This window comes from Anomaloglossus baeobatrachus, chromosome 2 (genome assembly GCF_048569485.1).
Source record: "Anomaloglossus baeobatrachus isolate aAnoBae1 chromosome 2, aAnoBae1.hap1, whole genome shotgun sequence".
NCBI lineage: Eukaryota > Metazoa > Chordata > Amphibia > Anura > Aromobatidae > Anomaloglossus > Anomaloglossus baeobatrachus.
Genome location: NC_134354.1, coordinates 353,341,902 through 353,360,470, shown reverse-complemented (window position 1 = coordinate 353,360,470; position 18,569 = coordinate 353,341,902). Strand labels below are relative to the sequence as shown.

General features: G+C 42.9%; 1 protein-coding gene across 1 annotated transcript in view; it reads left to right on the top strand.

The window, feature by feature from the left end:
- The first annotated feature begins 4,636 nt into the window (after positions 1-4,636).
- The window catches only part of SDC3 (syndecan 3), a 160,118-nt gene continuing 146,185 nt past the window's right edge, over positions 4,637-18,569 (top strand). The window contains exon 1 of the mRNA XM_075336004.1: positions 4,637-4,994. Within this exon, the coding sequence (XP_075192119.1) occupies positions 4,929-4,994 (66 nt within the window). The 5' untranslated portion in view covers positions 4,637-4,928. The remainder of the gene's footprint in view (positions 4,995-18,569) is intronic.

The following is an 18,569-nucleotide window of genomic DNA, read 5'->3' as shown; positions in this document are numbered from 1 at the left end:
ACTCGAACGGGACCTCCGTTCGGCGAACCGACCTCGAGCCGAACCGGGACCGGTTCGCTCATCTCTAGTTAATAGACATTACCAGACAGCGGATCATACAGGAATCCCAGTACTGATTAGACGTAGCCAGTATCACAAATAGACATTTACATTGAGGTACCTTATAGATGACATCTTCTCTGATTGGAGTTGTTCTTTCTTTTCTTCTACATCTTGTCCAGATGCAATGACGACCTTTCACATCCCCACTATACTACCCAGTCTTTATACTGTGCCCCCTTCTCACACATCTCATATTGTTCTCCGCATACTGTGCCTTCACACTGTCTTCCCATGCTACCACCTCTCTATCTCTATACAGCCTCACACACTACCTATGGTCTGGACTGTGCCCCCACACTTTTCTACATTTTTAGTGTCTCTTCACACTGTTCTTCTCAAAATTGACCCTTCACACTTCTCCCATATTGTCCCTTCACAATTTTCTCCCCTCACGTTGCCCCCTCTCTATACTGCCCCCCACACTAGCCAGTCTCTTTACTGTGTGCCCTCACACTTTTCTCCCCCTATACTCTCCTCTCACACATTTTTCACAGTATACTGTCTCTGTACGCGCCCACTTACTGACCCCCTACTGACCCCTAACACATTCCCCATTACTACCCATACTGTCTCCTCACAAATTCCCCCAATTCTGTCAGCTAACACATTTCGCACTTCCCATATTCTCTCCTTGCACATTTCCCCTTCCCCATACTGTCTCTTCACACACTCTCCCTCTCCCTATACTGTTTCTCTATATACAGTTGTGCTCAAAAGTTTACTCTGGCAGATTTTTTGCTTTCTTAGTCTTTTTTCAAAGAATATGAATGATAACACAAAATCTTTTTTTCCACTCATGGTTAGCGGTTGGGTGAAGCCATTTATTGTCAAACTACTGTGTTTTCTCTTTTTAAATCATAATGCCAACCAAAAACATCCAAATGACCCTGATCAAAAGTTCACATACCCTGGTGATTTTGGCCTACAATAGAACATGCAATAGAACATGCAATAGAACATGCATAGAAGTTCACACAAATAGGTTTGAATGGCTAATAAAGGTAACATCCTCACCTGTGACCTGTTTACTTGTTTGAAATCAGTGTATGCATAAAAGCTGAGGGAGTTTCTCGGATCTAGACAGACTCTTGCATTTTTCATCCAGCCACTGACGTTTCTGGATTGTGAGTCATGGGGAAAGCAAAAGAATTGTCAACAGATCTACCGGAAAATATTGTTGAACTGTATAAAACAGGAAAGGGATACAAAGAGATATCCAAGGAACTGATAATGCCAGTCAGCAGTGTTCAAACTCTGATTTACGAATGGAAAATCAGAGGCTCTGTAAAAACCAAACCATGATCAGGTAGAACAACAAAACGTTTGGCCACAACTGCCAGGAAAATTGTTTGGGAAGCAAAGAAAAACCCATAAATAACATCAGTTGAGATACAGGGCTCACGGAAAACTAACGGTGTGGCTCTTTCAAGATGCCCAATTAAGAGGCACTTGAAGAAAAATGGGTTGCATGGTCAAGTCACCAGAAGAAAACCATTACTACGCAAATGCCACAAAGTATCTCGTGTACAATATGCCAAACAGCACAGAGACAAACCTCCAAACTTCTGGAACAAGGTAATTTGGAGTGATGAGAACAAAATCGAACTTTTTGGCCAAAACCATAAACGTTACATTTGGACAATATGGCCTACGATCAAAGCAACACCATTCCTACCGTAAAGCATGGAGGTGGATCTCTAATGATGTGGGGAAATGTGAGCTACAAAGGCATAGGAAACTTGGTCAAAGTTGAAGGAAAGATGAATGCAGCATGTTATCACAAATACTGGAGGCAAATTTGCACTCATCAGCCCAGAAGCTGCGCATGGGACGTGCTTGGACATTCCAACATGAGAACGATCCAAAACACAAGTCCAAGTTGACCTGTTATTGGCTACAGCAGAACAAAGGGAAGGTTCTGGAGTGGCCATCTCAGTCTCCTGACCTCAATATCATTGAGCCACTCTGCGGAGAACTCAAGCGAGCAGTTCATGCAAGAAAGTCCAGGAATTTACAGGAACTGGAGGCTTTTTTTCCAAGAAGAATGGGCAGCTTTACCATCTGAGAAAATAAAGAGCATCATCAACAGCTACCACAAAAGACTTCAAGCTTTCATTGATGTTAGAGGGGCAATACACGGTATGAAGAACTGAGGTATGTGAACCTTTGATCAGGGTCATTTGGATGTTTGGTTGTCATTAAGATTTAAGAAGAGAAAACCCAGTAGTTTAACAATAAATGGCTTCACCCAACCACTAACCATGAGTGGAAAAAAAGATTTTGTGTTATCATTCATATTCTCTGAAAAAACGCCAAGAAAGCAAAAAATCTGCAGGGGTATGTAAACTTTTGAGCACAATTTTAAATCATTCATTCTCATACAATGTCTTCAAAAGATTCCTCTGCCAATAAAAATGTTTCTTCAGCTCCCACTCTCCATGGGAGTGCTTATATTGCTGCTGGTCACCTCCTCTGTGATGCAAAAGTGACGTCAGCAGGGTAATCAGTGTACTCACCCTTGAAAGATACAAGTATAATTGAACGTTCTTGTCGGCTGTCACAATTGAATGTTCTCCTTGTTGGCTGTCAGTTTGACAATCTGCTGGGAGAACGTCTGGATCGGAGCGATGTGGCATCAGGCAACCCAACAGTGCCTCCTGCTAGCTAGACCCAGGTCAAACGCCCTGCCTGCCCTCTAGTTATGCCACTGCCCATACCATTTTGAGGGCAAAACTAGGTAGGAAATGAAACCATCCTCTATGGGTTTCAGTTGAATGAATTTTTTACGATTGTTATGTTACCTGATATTATGCTATATAAAGCACTACAGAGGTTGTTAACACTATGAGCCCAGATTCATTAAGGCTGCTTTCACACCTCCGGTTTCTGCAATGCGGCACAATCCGGCACTTTGCAGGAAAATCGCAACCGTTTTTTTTTGCTGCCGGTTGCGATTTTCCTGCATAGACTTTAATTAGTGCCGCATTGTGCCGGATGGAACGTTGCCTGGCACGTTTTTTCGTGCGGCAAAAAAAACCGCATCGCGCCGCATTCGGCCGATGCGGCGCATTTTTCAATGCATGCCTATGACGGCCGGATGCGGCGCAATGCGGCAATAACCGCATCCGGCCGCCGCATGCGGTTTTTGTCACTGCGCATGCTCAGTAGCATGCCGCAAGCGGCAAAAAACGGACTGGCCGCAAAGGAAAAACTTATGCAAAGGATGCGGTGTGTTCACCGCATCCGTTGCATAGCTTGCACAGCCGGATTGAGCCGCAGAGCTCAAGCCGGATGTGTGAAAGCAGCCTTAGACTGGCACTGGGCACGCCAGTCCTAATGACCAGTACTGATGGAGTAAGGCCGGTTTCACACATCCGGCTTTTCGCTGGTTTGCCGGATCCGGCGCTCTCCCGTACAGACAATACAGTACAGTGACAGCGCTGTAACTTCCGGGTCACATGCGCCGGTCACATGACAGCATGTGACCGGCGCTTGTTGCGCTGTCACTGTACTGTAGTCACTGTATGGGAGAGCGCCGGATCCGGCAAACCGGCGAAAAGCCGGATGTGTGAAACCGGCCTTCGATGCACCCAATTCATTAAGAGGCGCACACCCCGGCCCTTAATGACTTAGGCGCATCTGATAACTGGTGTGCGCCTCCACCAGAAATATATTTTAGTCGGGGGATCGGAGCATATTCCTGGTGTAAGTTACATTACTAATTTGGCATATCTTTTGCTGAATTGGATGGGCAGGCTTACACCTGGTTTGGCTAGGCTAGCCAGGATGGATGTGAAAATGGCAAAAATCATAGGTCATCAGTTGTGAATTTTTTTTTTGCGACTTTTGAAGGTGTTTTATGCCCGAAAACGTATAGAAACACCTTCATGAATGACAGCCTTCCTACAAGTCTTCATACCCCTGTGTATTCTGCTGCTGTCACTGGGTGCCCTTTGCAACCATTGATGTCTGCTGCGTATTACCTAGGGCTGGAGCTTGCACCCTTATGACTTCTTGAGTTGTCATAGCTTCTCTTATATGATATCCCCTTTTTCTTTCCCATAGTGTACCATGGACCTTGTGCTCTCCAGTGATAGCAGTGCTCAGGTTCTGTGGCAGCACATTGTCCCCCTGCTACATGTATATGACCTTTGTGAGGTGCTATATAATAAAGATGTCTGTTGGCTTTGTATATTGTTCACGCTGCTTCTCACAAATCCCCATGTAATATCCTCCCCTCACCCCCTTTGTGTATAATATACCCACAGAGTGCAGACATGTTACTGCTTCCCCTGCCTGCCCCATTGAACATGAAATGCCATATTAAGCAGCCTGATTCCCTGGAGGAGCACGCTGCTTTATATCCCGGGGATGAGGTCAACCTAGTGAGGGACAGGTATTGTATCATGATGACTAATGGCGCGGAGACCCTTCTTGTGCAGCGCCCGCGTGTGCCCACTAGATGGCGCCCAGCATGCCTCTCCTTCATCTACCTTCTTCACATTGATCGCTAGGGAAAGAGGGAGGGGAGACATTTCCTGCTGAACGGTAAAGAGAAGGAGGACGAGGAGAGGGAGGAAGACGGTAGCGGGTGGGAGAAGGCGACCACAATACTGTAGGTGAAAGGGAAGTAAGGGGAGAGGGATAAGAGGCTGAGGTCGGAGAAAGCAGAGGAGAAGTGAGGGGAAGGGTGGAGGAGACGCTGAGGAGAGGGATTTGTCATAGTGAAGGCGCTGTCCTGCCCCATGGAGGAATAATAGGAGCTGCTAGCTCAGTGTATTAGGACCAGACACCCGGCTCTCCGCAGGCAGCTCTCAGGCACAAGGATGCATCTTGCCTTTGGAATTATACATGGCGCAGGGCTGCTGCTCCTCATTTCACAGACTGCTCTGGTAAGTAACATCACATCGCGCCCATTCATCAAGACCGGGGGGGTGGGGGTCATTGTGTCATTATCATGGGGTCTGCCATATCACTTTATTAGATATGTGCAGAGCTGCGTCCCATATTTCCATTTCAGTGGTCTTTCCCAGTGAATGGCTGTCAATATCTGGGGGGTGGTCTGTGCTTCCTGACAAGATGGATTCCCGTATACTGCTGGAATATTTAAGTTACTTGGACCATTCAAGCTAAGGGCCGCACTTCAGATCTGAATTATTAAGTAGGGCCAATAAATATGGCCACGTGGTACACCCAGTAGCCATCTTACGGGGACGCTGATTTGTATAAAGCGGAAGGTATTTTTTAGATTGGCAGTGAATAATGTGATAATATAATGTTATTCCTATGGCAAAGGTCCATGCGATAATATAATGTGATCCCTATGGCAAAGGTCCATGCGATAATATAATGTGATCCCTATGGCAAAGGTCCATGCGATAATATAATGTGATCCCTATGGCAAAGGTCCATGCGATAATATAATGTGATCCCTATGGCAAAGGTCCATGTGATAATATAATGTGATCCCTATGGCAAAGGTCCATGCAATAATATAATGTGATCCCTATGGCAAAGGTCCATGCGATAATATAATGTGATCCCTATGGCAAAGGTCCATGTGATAAAATAATGTGATTCCTATGGCAAAGGTCCATGTGATAAAATAATGTGATCATTATGGCAAAGGTCCATATGATAAAATAATGTGATTCCTATGGCAAAGGTCCATGTGATAATATAATGTGATCCCTATGGCAAAGGTCCATGTGATAATATACTGTGATTCCTATGGCAAAGGTCCATGCGATAATATAATGTGATTCCTATGGCAAAGGTCCATGCGATAATATAATGTGATCCTTATGACAAAGGTCCATGTGATAATATAATGTGATCCCTATGGCAAAGGTCCATGTGATAATATAATGTGATCCCTATGGCAAAGGTCCATGTGATAAACTAATGTGATTCCTATGGCAAAGGTCCATGCGATAATATAATGTGATCCCTATGGCAGAGGTCAATTTGATAATATAATGTGATCCCTATGGCAAAGGTCCATGCGATAATATAATGTGATCCCTATGGCAAAGGTCCATGCGATAATATAATGTGATCCCTATGGCAAAGGTCCACATTCTTTTCGGCTGTCCTGTAATGGTAAAACAGGAAAGGTTAATGCCAGATGAAGTCTGGCTTTGTGTCCCCAGATCATTAGGAGGGGCACCCAGTGATTTAGGTATAGCCTTACAGTGGGCGTGCGCCTCCTCCAGAAATATGGTACACAATCTATGCCACCAAAGTGATGTCAGTTCTGATGAATTTCAATGGCGGGTCTACCACACCCTGTCCCACCCCAGCTCTTCCCTTCTTTTTGCCAATATTGACATTTAAATAGTAAAAGGTGAAACATTTTCATTATGCAAAATGTTGTTACATTTTAATGTGTTTTACACCAGAAAACTATCGAAAATGCCTTTGTGAATATATTTTCTTTCTGGCTTTAATCTGCATATAATAAGAAACGGAGCAATCATATCATAAAATCCCATAATTAAGGAGTTGTCCACCTAAATGGACAACCCCTTCTCAATCCCTATGTTTCCCCAGTAAAATAATAACACCTATACTTGCCTCCGGTGCTGGTGCCGATCCAGTGGTTTCAGCACTGCCCCTCCTGGGGATCGTGTGACATTGTTATGTCATGCAATCCCTGCGGCCAGTCAGCGGCCCCTTCACTCTCCCTGCCTTCAGGCATAATTGACATCCGGAGGAAGTGAGAGCTGCAACTGCTTCTTACTTCCTCTGGATGTTTTCTTTGTGAAGGAGGGGATAGTGAACGGGCCACAGGTCGAATCATAGGAGAAGCACCACTGGAATAGCATCAGCACCGGGGGTGAGTGTGTTATTTTACAGGGTGAGAAATGGCTGTCTGAATATTGGACAACCCCTTTAATAGACCCCATACTGCACTCATGCCCCAAATAACCGATAACTCAGACAATGAGGCTAAAGAGCGGCTATAAGGCATCATGTGTATCAGCAACTTATCGGCCCACAGGGGCATAAACATGGCATAGGGATGTCCTTCCCCAGTAACCACACCTCTACTAAGTATTGTAATCAAAGGCCCGGTACAGGGGGCCAACCGGCGGCAGTGGAGGATAACATGTATAATGACTTGTCTTACTTTTGTATTCATCTGACTCTCCAAATAATACTCCCATTAGGCTGTGATAAATGTGTGAACTAATAAGAGTAATTCTAAAATATTTATCAATTTAACCATGAAAATAAACCCATCGGCAATACTGATAGTGTTTATTAGACGCTGCCATTCTCAGAGTCCAGGAGGCCATCATGATGGGAAGCCAAGTGTCTGATCTACAGGCAGCCGACAGAGCAGGAGAAGTGGAGCAGATAGGGTTGTCCCACCTGGAAGTTATCACTTCTGCACCAGATAAGGCCAGTTTCACACTTGCGTTGGACGGGATCCGTAGTATTGCGTTGTGTGACGCATGCAACGGATGCGTTGCATATAGTGGTACAACGGATGCTACGGATCGTACAAAATAACGCAATCCGTTATAGGTTTTTTTCCTTTACTTTACACATCTGGGCATGCGCAGTTGTGTAAAAACGGATGCGTTAACGGAATCCGTCAAATGACGCATTCTAGCGGAATCCGCCACCATAGGCGTCCATTATAAAAACAACAGACGCCAAACGGATTCCTGCAGGTTGCGTTTTTTTGACACTCCAAGCGCAGAAAAACGTTACATGCTGCGTTCCATCCGCCCGACGCAGCGTCAAAATAACGACGCTGCGTCGTCCAGCGGATGCAACGCAGGCACTTGCGTTACAGTGCGTCATCCATACAAGTCTATGGAGAATAGCGCAGTGCGTTAACGGACTGTGCTATTCTCCATAGTGACGGAATGCGCTGAACGCAAGTGTGAAAGTAGCCTAAGTGACTTCTTGCGGGTCGGGGGTCCTACTGCTGGAATCTCCACGGATTCTGGGCCTTTGAAATGAACCATTAAAATAAGACTGTTGGATAGTGCATTATATCGCGGATTGTGGTAAAGATATCAATAGTATCTGTGTGATTGGGCATCCACAGAAGATTGTCAGTAATTGAGACAGTGCTCACTGGATGCCTAGGCCCAGAATGGACAAAGGTTTTAAGGAACATTTTCCATGTGAGAGCCGGGTGGAAATGAACTCTATTTCTCCTGGCAGCCTCGGGCACTCAGTAATAGGGCTGGCTCAGCCCACTTTTAGCCACCAGTCAGCGCATAGTGCACCGAGGCTTTATTCACACCCTGGCATTAACTGACAGCCTCCTCTAATGCTGAGCCGGCTGTCAGTCACTGCTGTGGGTGTGGTTATACCTACTAAGTGGTGGCTGAAACTGTGCGGGCACCACTCCTATAACTGGGCACCCAAGGCTGCCTGGAGGAATAATGTTTATTTCCTCCCAGCATCGGGCAGCTTCAGAATGCTATGATAATAACCTGCAGCGTAACATCATATCTTCAGGTTAATAGCGTTTTTTAAGACCGACCGCACTCGTTAAGGATTTGATTTTTCTCTGCATACCTGCAAGAAGTGTTTCACATATTACATGGGGATTTTGTTGCATTGCAGTGAATTCTGCACAAGTAATTGGCACACTGTGGATTTTAACATTTGATCATTAGGTCAATTGGGGTGCAGCAAATGTAGATGGGATTTCTGGAAACTCATTACTTAGTTGGTGCTGTATTGCACCACATTTTTTTCTAACGGAAATCCATGTAGAAATTTGACACCAAATACATACTGTGTCCATGTATCCTAAGGCAGTGCGCACGTGTTGCAGATTCATTGCAGACTCTCCATGTGGATTTCCATGCAGGAGCATCATAGAGCGCCAGCAAAGATAATGAGATTTTAAAGATCTCATCTATATATTGTGGACATTTTTCGCACATAAATTGACCCTCTTTGTGGACTTTAATTCTTTATGTCTTCACTCTTGCAATGCATAGGGTGAAATCTCAGATCATGGGAATGAGTTATTTTGATATAGCTTGGTAAAGGTTGCAAAGCATTTTGAGGGTGTAACTATCCATCTATACAAGGCAAAGAGTAGAGCAGCACTACTTAAAAAAGTCCTAGTTGTCTGCGCTGAGACATCACATTGGGGCTAAAGTCCGCCAATACATAGATGATTGTGGAGTGCGGCTGTTTTATTTTTTTGGGGATTATCTATCTATGATTCTATCTATCCCTCTATCTATCTATCTATCTATCTATCTATCTATCTATCTATCATCTATCTATCTATCTATCTATCCATTATCTATCTATCTATCTATCTATCTATCATCTATCCCTCTATCTATCTATCATCTATCTATCTATCTATCCATTATCTATCTATCTATCTATCTATCTATCTATCTATCCCTCTATCTATCATCTATCTATCTATCTATCTATCTATCTATCTATCTATCTATCATCTATCTATCATCTATCCATTATCTATCTATCTATGATTCTATCTATCTATCCCTCTATCTATCATCTATCTATCTATCTATCTATCTATCTATCTATCTATCCATTATCTATCTATCTATGATTCTATCTATCTATCATCTATCTATCTATCCATTATCTATCTATCTATCTATCTATCTATCCATCATCTATCTATCTATCTATCTATCTATCTATCCATGTATCTATCTATCCATCATCTATCTATCTATCTATCCATCATCTATCTATCTATCTATCTATCTATCCATCATCTATCTATCTATCTATCTATCTATCTATCTATCTATCTATCTATCCATCATCTATCTATCTATCTATCTATCCATCATCTATCTATCTATCCATCATCTATCTATCTATCTATCCATCATCTATCTATCTATCCATCATCTATCTATCTATCCATCATCTATCTATCTATCCATCATCTATCTATCTATCTATCTATCTATGTATCTATCTATCTGTCTATCCATCTGTCTATCTATCTCGTCTATTATATATCTATCCATCTATCAATCATGTATCTATCTGTCTATCCATCTATCCATCTGTTTATCTATCTATCTCTCTATCCATCTATCAATCATCTATCTATCTGTCTATCCATTATCTATCTATCTATCTGTCTATCCATCTATCTATCTATCTATCTATCTATCTATCTATCCCTCTATCTATCTATCTATCCCTCTATCTATCATCTATCTATCTATCTATCCATTATCTATCTATCCATCATCTATCTATCTATCTATCTATCCATCATCTATCTATTTATCTATCTATCTATCTATCTATCTATCTACAGTTAGGTCCAGAAATATTTGGACAGTGACACAATTTTCGCGAGTTGGGCTCTGCATGCCACCACATTGGATTTGAAATGAAACCTCTACAACAGAATTCAAGTGCAGATTGTAACGTTTAATTTGAAGGTTTGAACAAAAATATCTGATAGAAATTGTAGGAATTGTACACATTTCTTTACAAACACTCCACATTTTAGGAGGTCAAAAGTAATAAATAAACCAAACCCAAACAAAATATTTTTATTTTCAATATTTTGTTGCGAATCCTTTGGAGGCAATCACTGCCTTAAGTCTGGAACCCATGGACATCACCAAACGCTGAATTTCCTCCTTCTTAATGCTTTGCCAGGCCTTTACAGCCGCAGCCTTCAGGTCTTGCTTGTTTGTGGGTCTTTCCGTCTTAAGTCTGGATTTGAGCAAGTGAAATGCATGCTCAATTGGGTTAAGATCTGGTGATTGACTTGGCCATTGCAGAATGTTCCACTTTTTTGCACTCATGAACTCATGGGTACCTTTGGCTGTATGCTTGGGGTCATTGTCCATCTGTACTATGAAGCGCCGCCCGATCAACTTTGCAGCTTTTGGCTGAATCTGGGCTGAAAGTATATCCCGGTACACTTCAGAATTCATCCGGCTACTCTTGTCTGCTGTTATGTCATCAATAAACACAAGTGAACCAGTGCCATTGAAAGCCATGCATGCCCATGCCATCACGTTGCCTCCACCATGTTTTACAGAGGATGTGGTGTGCCTTGGATCATGTGCCGTTCCCTTTCTTCTCCAAACTTTTTTCTTCCCATCATTCTGGTACAGGTTGATCTTTGTCTCATCTGTCCATAGAATACTTTTCCAGAACTGAGCTGGCTTCATGAGGTGTTTTTCAGCAAATTTAACTCTGGCCTGTCTATTTTTGGAATTGATGAATGGTTTGCATCTAGATGTGAACTCTTTGTATTTACTTTCATGGAGTCTTCTCTTTACTGTTGACTTAGAGACAGATACACCTACTTCACTGAGAGTGTTCTGGACTTCAGTTGATGTTGTGAACGGGTTCTTCTTCACCAAAGAAAGTATGCGGCGATCATCCACCACTGTTGTCATCCGTGGACGCCCAGGCCTTTTTGAGTTCCCAAGCTCACCAGTCAATTCCTTTTTTCTCAGAATGTACCCGACTGTTGATTTTGCTACTCCAAGCATGTCTGCTATCTCTCTGATGGATTTCTTCTTTTTTTTCAGCCTCAGGATGTTCTGCTTCACCTCAATTGAGAGTTCCTTAGACCGCATGTTGTCTGGTCACTGCAAAAGCTTCCAAATGCAAAACCACACACCTGTAATCAACCCCAGACCTTTTAACTACTTCATTGATTACAGGTTAACGAGGGAGACGCCTTCAGAGTTAATTGCAGCCCTTAGAGTCCCTTGTCCAATTACTTTTGGTCCCTTTAAAAAGAGGAGGCTATGCATTACAGAGCTATGATTCCTAAACCCTTTCTCCGATTTGGATGTGAAAACTCTCATATTGCAGCTGGGAGTGTGCACTTTCAGCCCATATTATATATATAATTGTATTTCTGAACATGGTTTTGTAAACAGCTAAAATAACAAAACTTGTGTCACTGTCCAAATATTTCTGGACCTAACTGTATCTATCTATCTATGTATCTATCTATCTGTCTATCCATCTATCTTTCTATCTATCTATCTGTCTATCTATCTATCTCGTCTATTATATATCTATCCATCTATCAATCATGTATCTATCTGTCTATCCATCTGTCCATCTGTCTATCTATCTATCTGTCTATCCATCTATCAATCATGTATCTATCTGTCTATCCATTATCTATCTGTCTATCCATCTATCTATCTATCTATCCCTCTATTTATCTATCTATCTATCTATCTATCTATCCCTCTATTTATCTATCTATCTATCTATCTATCCCTTCATCATCTATCTATCTATCTATCTATCTATCAACCTATCATCTATCCTTTCTTGTATACATATGTCTATTTGCATACATGTATGTGAAGAATTGATGTGTATTCTCTCTGCCTTCTCCAAGGTCCATCATACAGGTATGTAAGAGAAATGTGACTATAATTACGCCTCTATTGTACTGGATCATTCCTCATCACTACATTGGTTGGCAGCGGTGCAGGTTGTATCTCATTTTCTCCACCCTAGTGGTTTCATTTCTTTCTTTTCCAGCCTTTTTTGAGTTTCCCCGGCCAACACTACAAATTCCCAGCGTTCCGTTAATCAGGTTGTGCAATCCTGAGATAGCCCTGCTTCCCCAATGATTGATGACACCATCTAGAAGACGGGGTGCATTTACACAATTGGTTGGCTGCCATTTGACAAATATTGCAGCCACAGGTAATGACAGAATAGGTCATAATTGAGTGGAGTCAGAGGGGTTCAGGAGCCCTCTAGAGCACCCTGGGCCATTCATTTTAATCGTCATTAGTAGTTTTGGTTTACATCATCGGTGTCTAATTGTGTTAGGATGTAATGTGAATCTGGATTTGCTGCCCTGGCGATCTGGGATCCATGTCTGTGGCGTGCCTCTGTTGGCGAACGACATGATACAGTATTGTAGTGCGCCTACGCTTTTTCCTGTGTTTGGAAGCGGCTGCAGAGTAGCTCGTCATCTGTGTAACTAGCGCTTGTTACATCTGTAACTACAAGTCCTTACTCCTAGTAGACAAAACCACACAAACAATGTTATGCCTCTTATTACTAGAAGTAATGAAAGAAAACGCTAAGCATGTAGTTTGTGGGTCCGGTGAATTGATGGCGAGAGCTCGGGGAAGTGATTGACAGGCTGCTGTGTATGCATGGCTGGCGGCGGGGGAATGCTCTTCAAGATTAGAAAGGACTGTATGTCTTCAGTGTGGTCTAACACAACACTTTTGGGCCATTTTGGCTACTAGTATAGTGCAGTAGCTGTAATTTACTGTCCTTCCATAGTAAGTGAAAAGATCTGCTATAAATAGCTGATGAGACATGTACAGGGTAAACTTGCGCCCTGATATCCTGTGCTGAAAAGCTCCTCTCAGTACACATCATCATTCAGGACCTCTCGATTTGTTCCAGTGTCATTGACTTTGGATGGGCCCCAGGCTTTGGCTTCCTTCCTTAAGTAGGCATGAATACAAGGTTGTCTTTTCAGATGACCGCATGCTATCATTTACTTCATTATACTAATGGAATCATCTTAATGTGTTGGAAGCAGAGATGTCTCAGACACCTAGGATGGAAGCACGTTTTCTCTTCTAACTTTCAATGCTCACACCTCGTTTGGGTTGTCTTGAGGTTTTGACACTTGTTAATCAATCTAGTCATAATGTGTAATTATCCGTAATTATTTCACAGAACATATTCTGTGTCTTCTAGGTCTAACCGGTAGAGATCATTTCACGAGACAACATCTTACAGCTACAATTTCTTGTTAATAATAACACATGTTTCTTTTTCACAAGGGGAAAATGTTTCCCTTCGCTTTGTATAAATAGACAGGCATTATTAATCAAACATGAAAGATGTCTTTAGATTTCTATAAAATATTATCTGACTTACTCAGGAAAGTGGAGAGTTATAAGAAAAGGTTTTGCCTAAAATGAAGGATTATTACCAATGGTTTGTTGTCCGTTGGAAAGGAACGACGGCCGAGCTCCATTCATTAGCTAACTCCAGTTATCCCATATTTGTATAGTTGAGTGGTGGAAAGCATGTACAACGAAAACTCCATTCTAACAGGGCTGTTCACATCCCTGCCCGGTATTGGCAAGTTTTTCTGTGGATAAGCAATACCTTGCCTGAAGAAAAAACTGTGGTTCCAGCTTCTTTTAATGTTTAAAAATAGTCTTTATTTCATTCTTTAAAAATTACATGCGTACACCATGAGGAAAATGGAGTGGAAGAGCTGGAAGCTCAAAGACAACGTGTTTCGAATGCAATCCCATGTTCTTTGTCAATACATTGCCTAGCTGGTTTTGGTTGCTACCTATGATATATTGTACGTACTCCAGCAGAGCTCAGCTGAAGGCTATGCATGGCATCATTTCTCAGGATGGGGATTGTTCATGGAAGCATGACTTTTTTTGCTGTGTATACTCTAGTTGGCATATGGTAACTATGCATTACTAGCCATTGAGGTCTTCAGAAAAGTCCTGCTTAGACGATAGCACAAACGTTCCTTATTAATAGCTGCCAAGTAAATGACCCTTTACTGACTGGGCAACAGGGCACCTTTGATCAGTAGCTGAATTTATTGTTGGAGAGATGATTGATGTGTAAGTTCATTACTGTACATGAAAGTATTGCATCTCTAGCCACTAATGGTATTCTAGAGTGCCAAGACGTTTACCATAACCTCCTTCTTCTTTATTTTCCACATAGTGATGCAGGAATTCCTTAATATTGTATCCACTGGTACAATATGTGAAGGAAGCTGGCCTTAGTAAATTTGGTGGCTGGGATCCTCTGACATGCTCATATGTATGGGGTGGTGTTGGGGCACACGGGGATCTGAGATGTCGGATATTAGCTCATCTGATTGTGTGCTGCTCTGGTTGTATCTTGCTACGTCTTATCTCTCTCCTGTGTTGAACAAAATGCCTGTCCTATGTATATATGAGTGCTAGCTCACAGGACAGCCATAGAAAGTGTATGAAGTCACCAAAGAAGTACCAAGCATATTCATGTGCAGCAGACCCCAGATGACTTCCCTGTATTCCTTCTTTACGTGCAACAATGGGAAAACGACATTGATTCAGGATTGTGACGGAAACTGTGCTGAGGTGAGAAGGGAAGGTGATGGCCTCATGTTCTTTCTGATACAATAGCTGGAGAAATTACTATTGTGCTTGCTTCCACTCCGCGGAAATTGGACACCTCCACAAAAGATCCTTGATTCTTAGGTTTTCTATACTTGTACATTTCTCCTTGCCCACAATCGCTGTCTTAGCTGTAAAATGTACATCCTGTATAACTATATTGCAGAATATGGAAATGTTACAACTCGTCAGATGTCTGTATACACAGATACGGGATCTATACATGTTTCATTTGTGTGCTATTAAATCTGCATAGTATTGGCTATTTGTTCTGCTAATGTCAAAACAGTCAACCTCAAACAATCCAAGTGAATCAATAACATAAAGGGTCGATGGTAGACTTTTATCATACATAACTGTGCATTATAGGAAGCTTACCATAAAAGATCGTAATTACCATGAGTCAGCCATAGACATAATGACAGTAGAGGAGGTATAGCAAGCCCAGCTCAAAGAGGTGACAGTGGAGAGGATATGAAAGCTGGAATTGCTTTATTGACTGATGGCAAAGCTGCACTTAGTAGACATGGAAAACTAGATCACATCAACATTATATGTTTCATGGAGTACAATGAAGGTGAGCCATACTATTCATTGACATATATTTCTGAAAAGTACTTGAAACCTAAGGACACTATATTTATGGCTACTAGCGGGTGGTGCATTTGTTTAGGAGTTATATATCCCATTGGAAATAAAAAAAAACCCAAACTGAATACCTTACAGTATACTTTTTTTGCAGCTGTCCATTGTATAAGAAAGTGCAGTCTGCTGTGCTCTCCTATACAGTGAAATAAATAGGATTCAGGTGGCAGACGTAGGCCAAACGACACACTAAATTTGGACATATTGTAACTATAGATAAGCGAACTCAAGCTTTGGTGTTTGGTGTTCATACTGAACACAGCCTTTACCCAAAAAACAGTGTTCTGGTTCGAAGTTCAGGTACATTACGTATGCAAACCACTCTCTCAAGCATCGCTGTGCTCGGGTATGCTTGGTGCTCTGCCGAGTGTCAGGTTTCCAGGTTTTCCAGTTCTCTTTTGACTGCCCTTGCCCTCGGTTAACATGGAGATTGCCGTTCTGTTGCCCTACTTCCTGTCCAGCGGCTTAAAAGGCCGCCTCCCAGCCCAGTCCAGTGCCTGAGTATACTGCCTGCTGTGTGCTACTGCCTGCTGTGTGCTCCTGCTGTGTTTACTGCTTATTCCGGATTGCCTCTGGATTCCCCTAAAAGGATTGCCTACCGATTGACTCTGGACTGTACCCGGCTCTCAAGGCTGTGCCCGGATTCCGTTTACCATCTTCGGTCAGCACTCCGCCTGGTTCTCTTTTGGTTCGTAACCATTTTGGACAGACATTTCCGTACGGACACTCATTGACTTTACCGCTTGCTCCTTATCCCGGCTGCTGCGCATTTAGGCCTTCCGGGGTAGATTACCGGACAGTCCCTGTATAGGGGTTCGCTCTGGTGGTCTCCCTGGGGGAGTCCGGTGCGTGGTCCCGGGAATTCCCTGCGCGTCTATTCCGGATAGTATTGTATGTGTTATTGTGTTTGTTCTGTTTTCTACCGTGGTGACATACTATAAAACATCTTGTACCCGGAACTCGTCTCTGGTTGTCATTGCCCTACGCTATCGAAATCCTCAGAACAGAGAATAAGTATTACACCGAGTGCGAGCTGCTTCCAGTGTTTGAACGGCTTGTACTGGGAGTAACAACAGCGTGATCGGATGTAGTGTGCACCCAAAAAAATAGGAAAACCCCTGCCCACCTGCCCCCGGAAGTGTTCTGTTTATGGCTGGCTGTATGTGGGTGGAGACCTGAACTGCCCAATTAGGGACTTCCATTGGGGTTCAGATTAAGTCTGGGAGCCAAACCAAACTTTATCTAAAGTCCAGCGTAAGCTGTAGAATCAAACTTCAACAGGTCCGCTCATCACCAAATAATATTTTTACATTGCTTTAGAACTAACTTACTATGTACCGTGTGTCCCTGAAAATAAGAGGGTCTTATATTATGTTTTGCTCTGAAAAATGGGCAAGGGCTTATTTTCAGGGGATGTTTTATTTTTTTCCATAAACTACAATCCATGTAGTAGACTGTGTCTGGGTGTCCACCTCTGGAAAGTGTATACTCCGGAAAATGTCGCACAACAGAGCACACAGTGACTGCACCATTTTAGTCAATGTCCCCCTTCAACGCATACGTCTGAAATCTGTTCATCCATCCATCCATGCATACACACACACAGTGCAGTGCACATACATACCAGCCTGTCTCCTCCTCAGCTTTAGAACCCTACAATGGCCTTTGGTGACATGATGTGATGTCACAAAGGTCCTCAAGCAATGTTATCAAGATATAAACCCTGGGGCTTCAAGGAGAATGGGGGGGCTGTGAAATTTCTCAGTGTACTCTCCCATCCCCCCAATGTCGACGCATACATCTGAAATCTGTCTTGCAGGGGGTTTGAACGGAAGCTCCGACGGAACCACTGAATGGAGATCGGAACGCAATGTGAAAGCGGCTTAAAACGTGTCATTGTCTATTTATATATCTCTAAGGCCCCTTTCACACATCAGTTTTTTGCCATCAGTCACAATCCATCGAATTTTGAAAAAAAACGGATCCGACGACTGATGCCGCTGGATCCGTTTTTTTCTCATCGACTTATGTTAGCGACGGATTGCGACAGATGGCCTCATGTTTCATCCGTCGTTCGACGGGTCCGTCAAAAAAGGAGACAACAGCCAAAGTAACATTTTTTGTGTACGTCGAAAAAACAGACAGTGACAGATCCGTCGCTGTCCGTCATTTGGTAGAATGGAAGCCTATGGGCGCAGGATCCATCGTAATCTGTCAGATGACAGAATCCGGTGACGGATTCCGTTTTTTTTAAGACCATGTTCCAATTTAGTCTCCAGCTAGTCAAATCCGTCGAAAAACGGATCCGTCGCATCAGTTTAGCCACAATCTGCGACGGATCCGTCGAGAAAACGGATTGTGACTGATGGCAAAAATCTGATGTGTGAAAGGGGCCTTAGCCATCCATCCATCCATGCATCCACACACACACACACACACACACTGCACATACATACTAGCCTGTTTCCTCTTCAGCTCAAGGAGAATAGGGGAGTGGCTGTGAAATTTCTCAGTGTGCTTTCCCATCCCCTTAATGCCAGTCCTGCATACCAGCCTGTTCAGTTCTTTTAGACTTCTGCAATTGAGAGACATTTGGTGACATGACTGTGAAGTCATCAAACGTCCTTAAACAATCTGAATCTTAGAATACAACTGCTGGGGTCCCTAAGA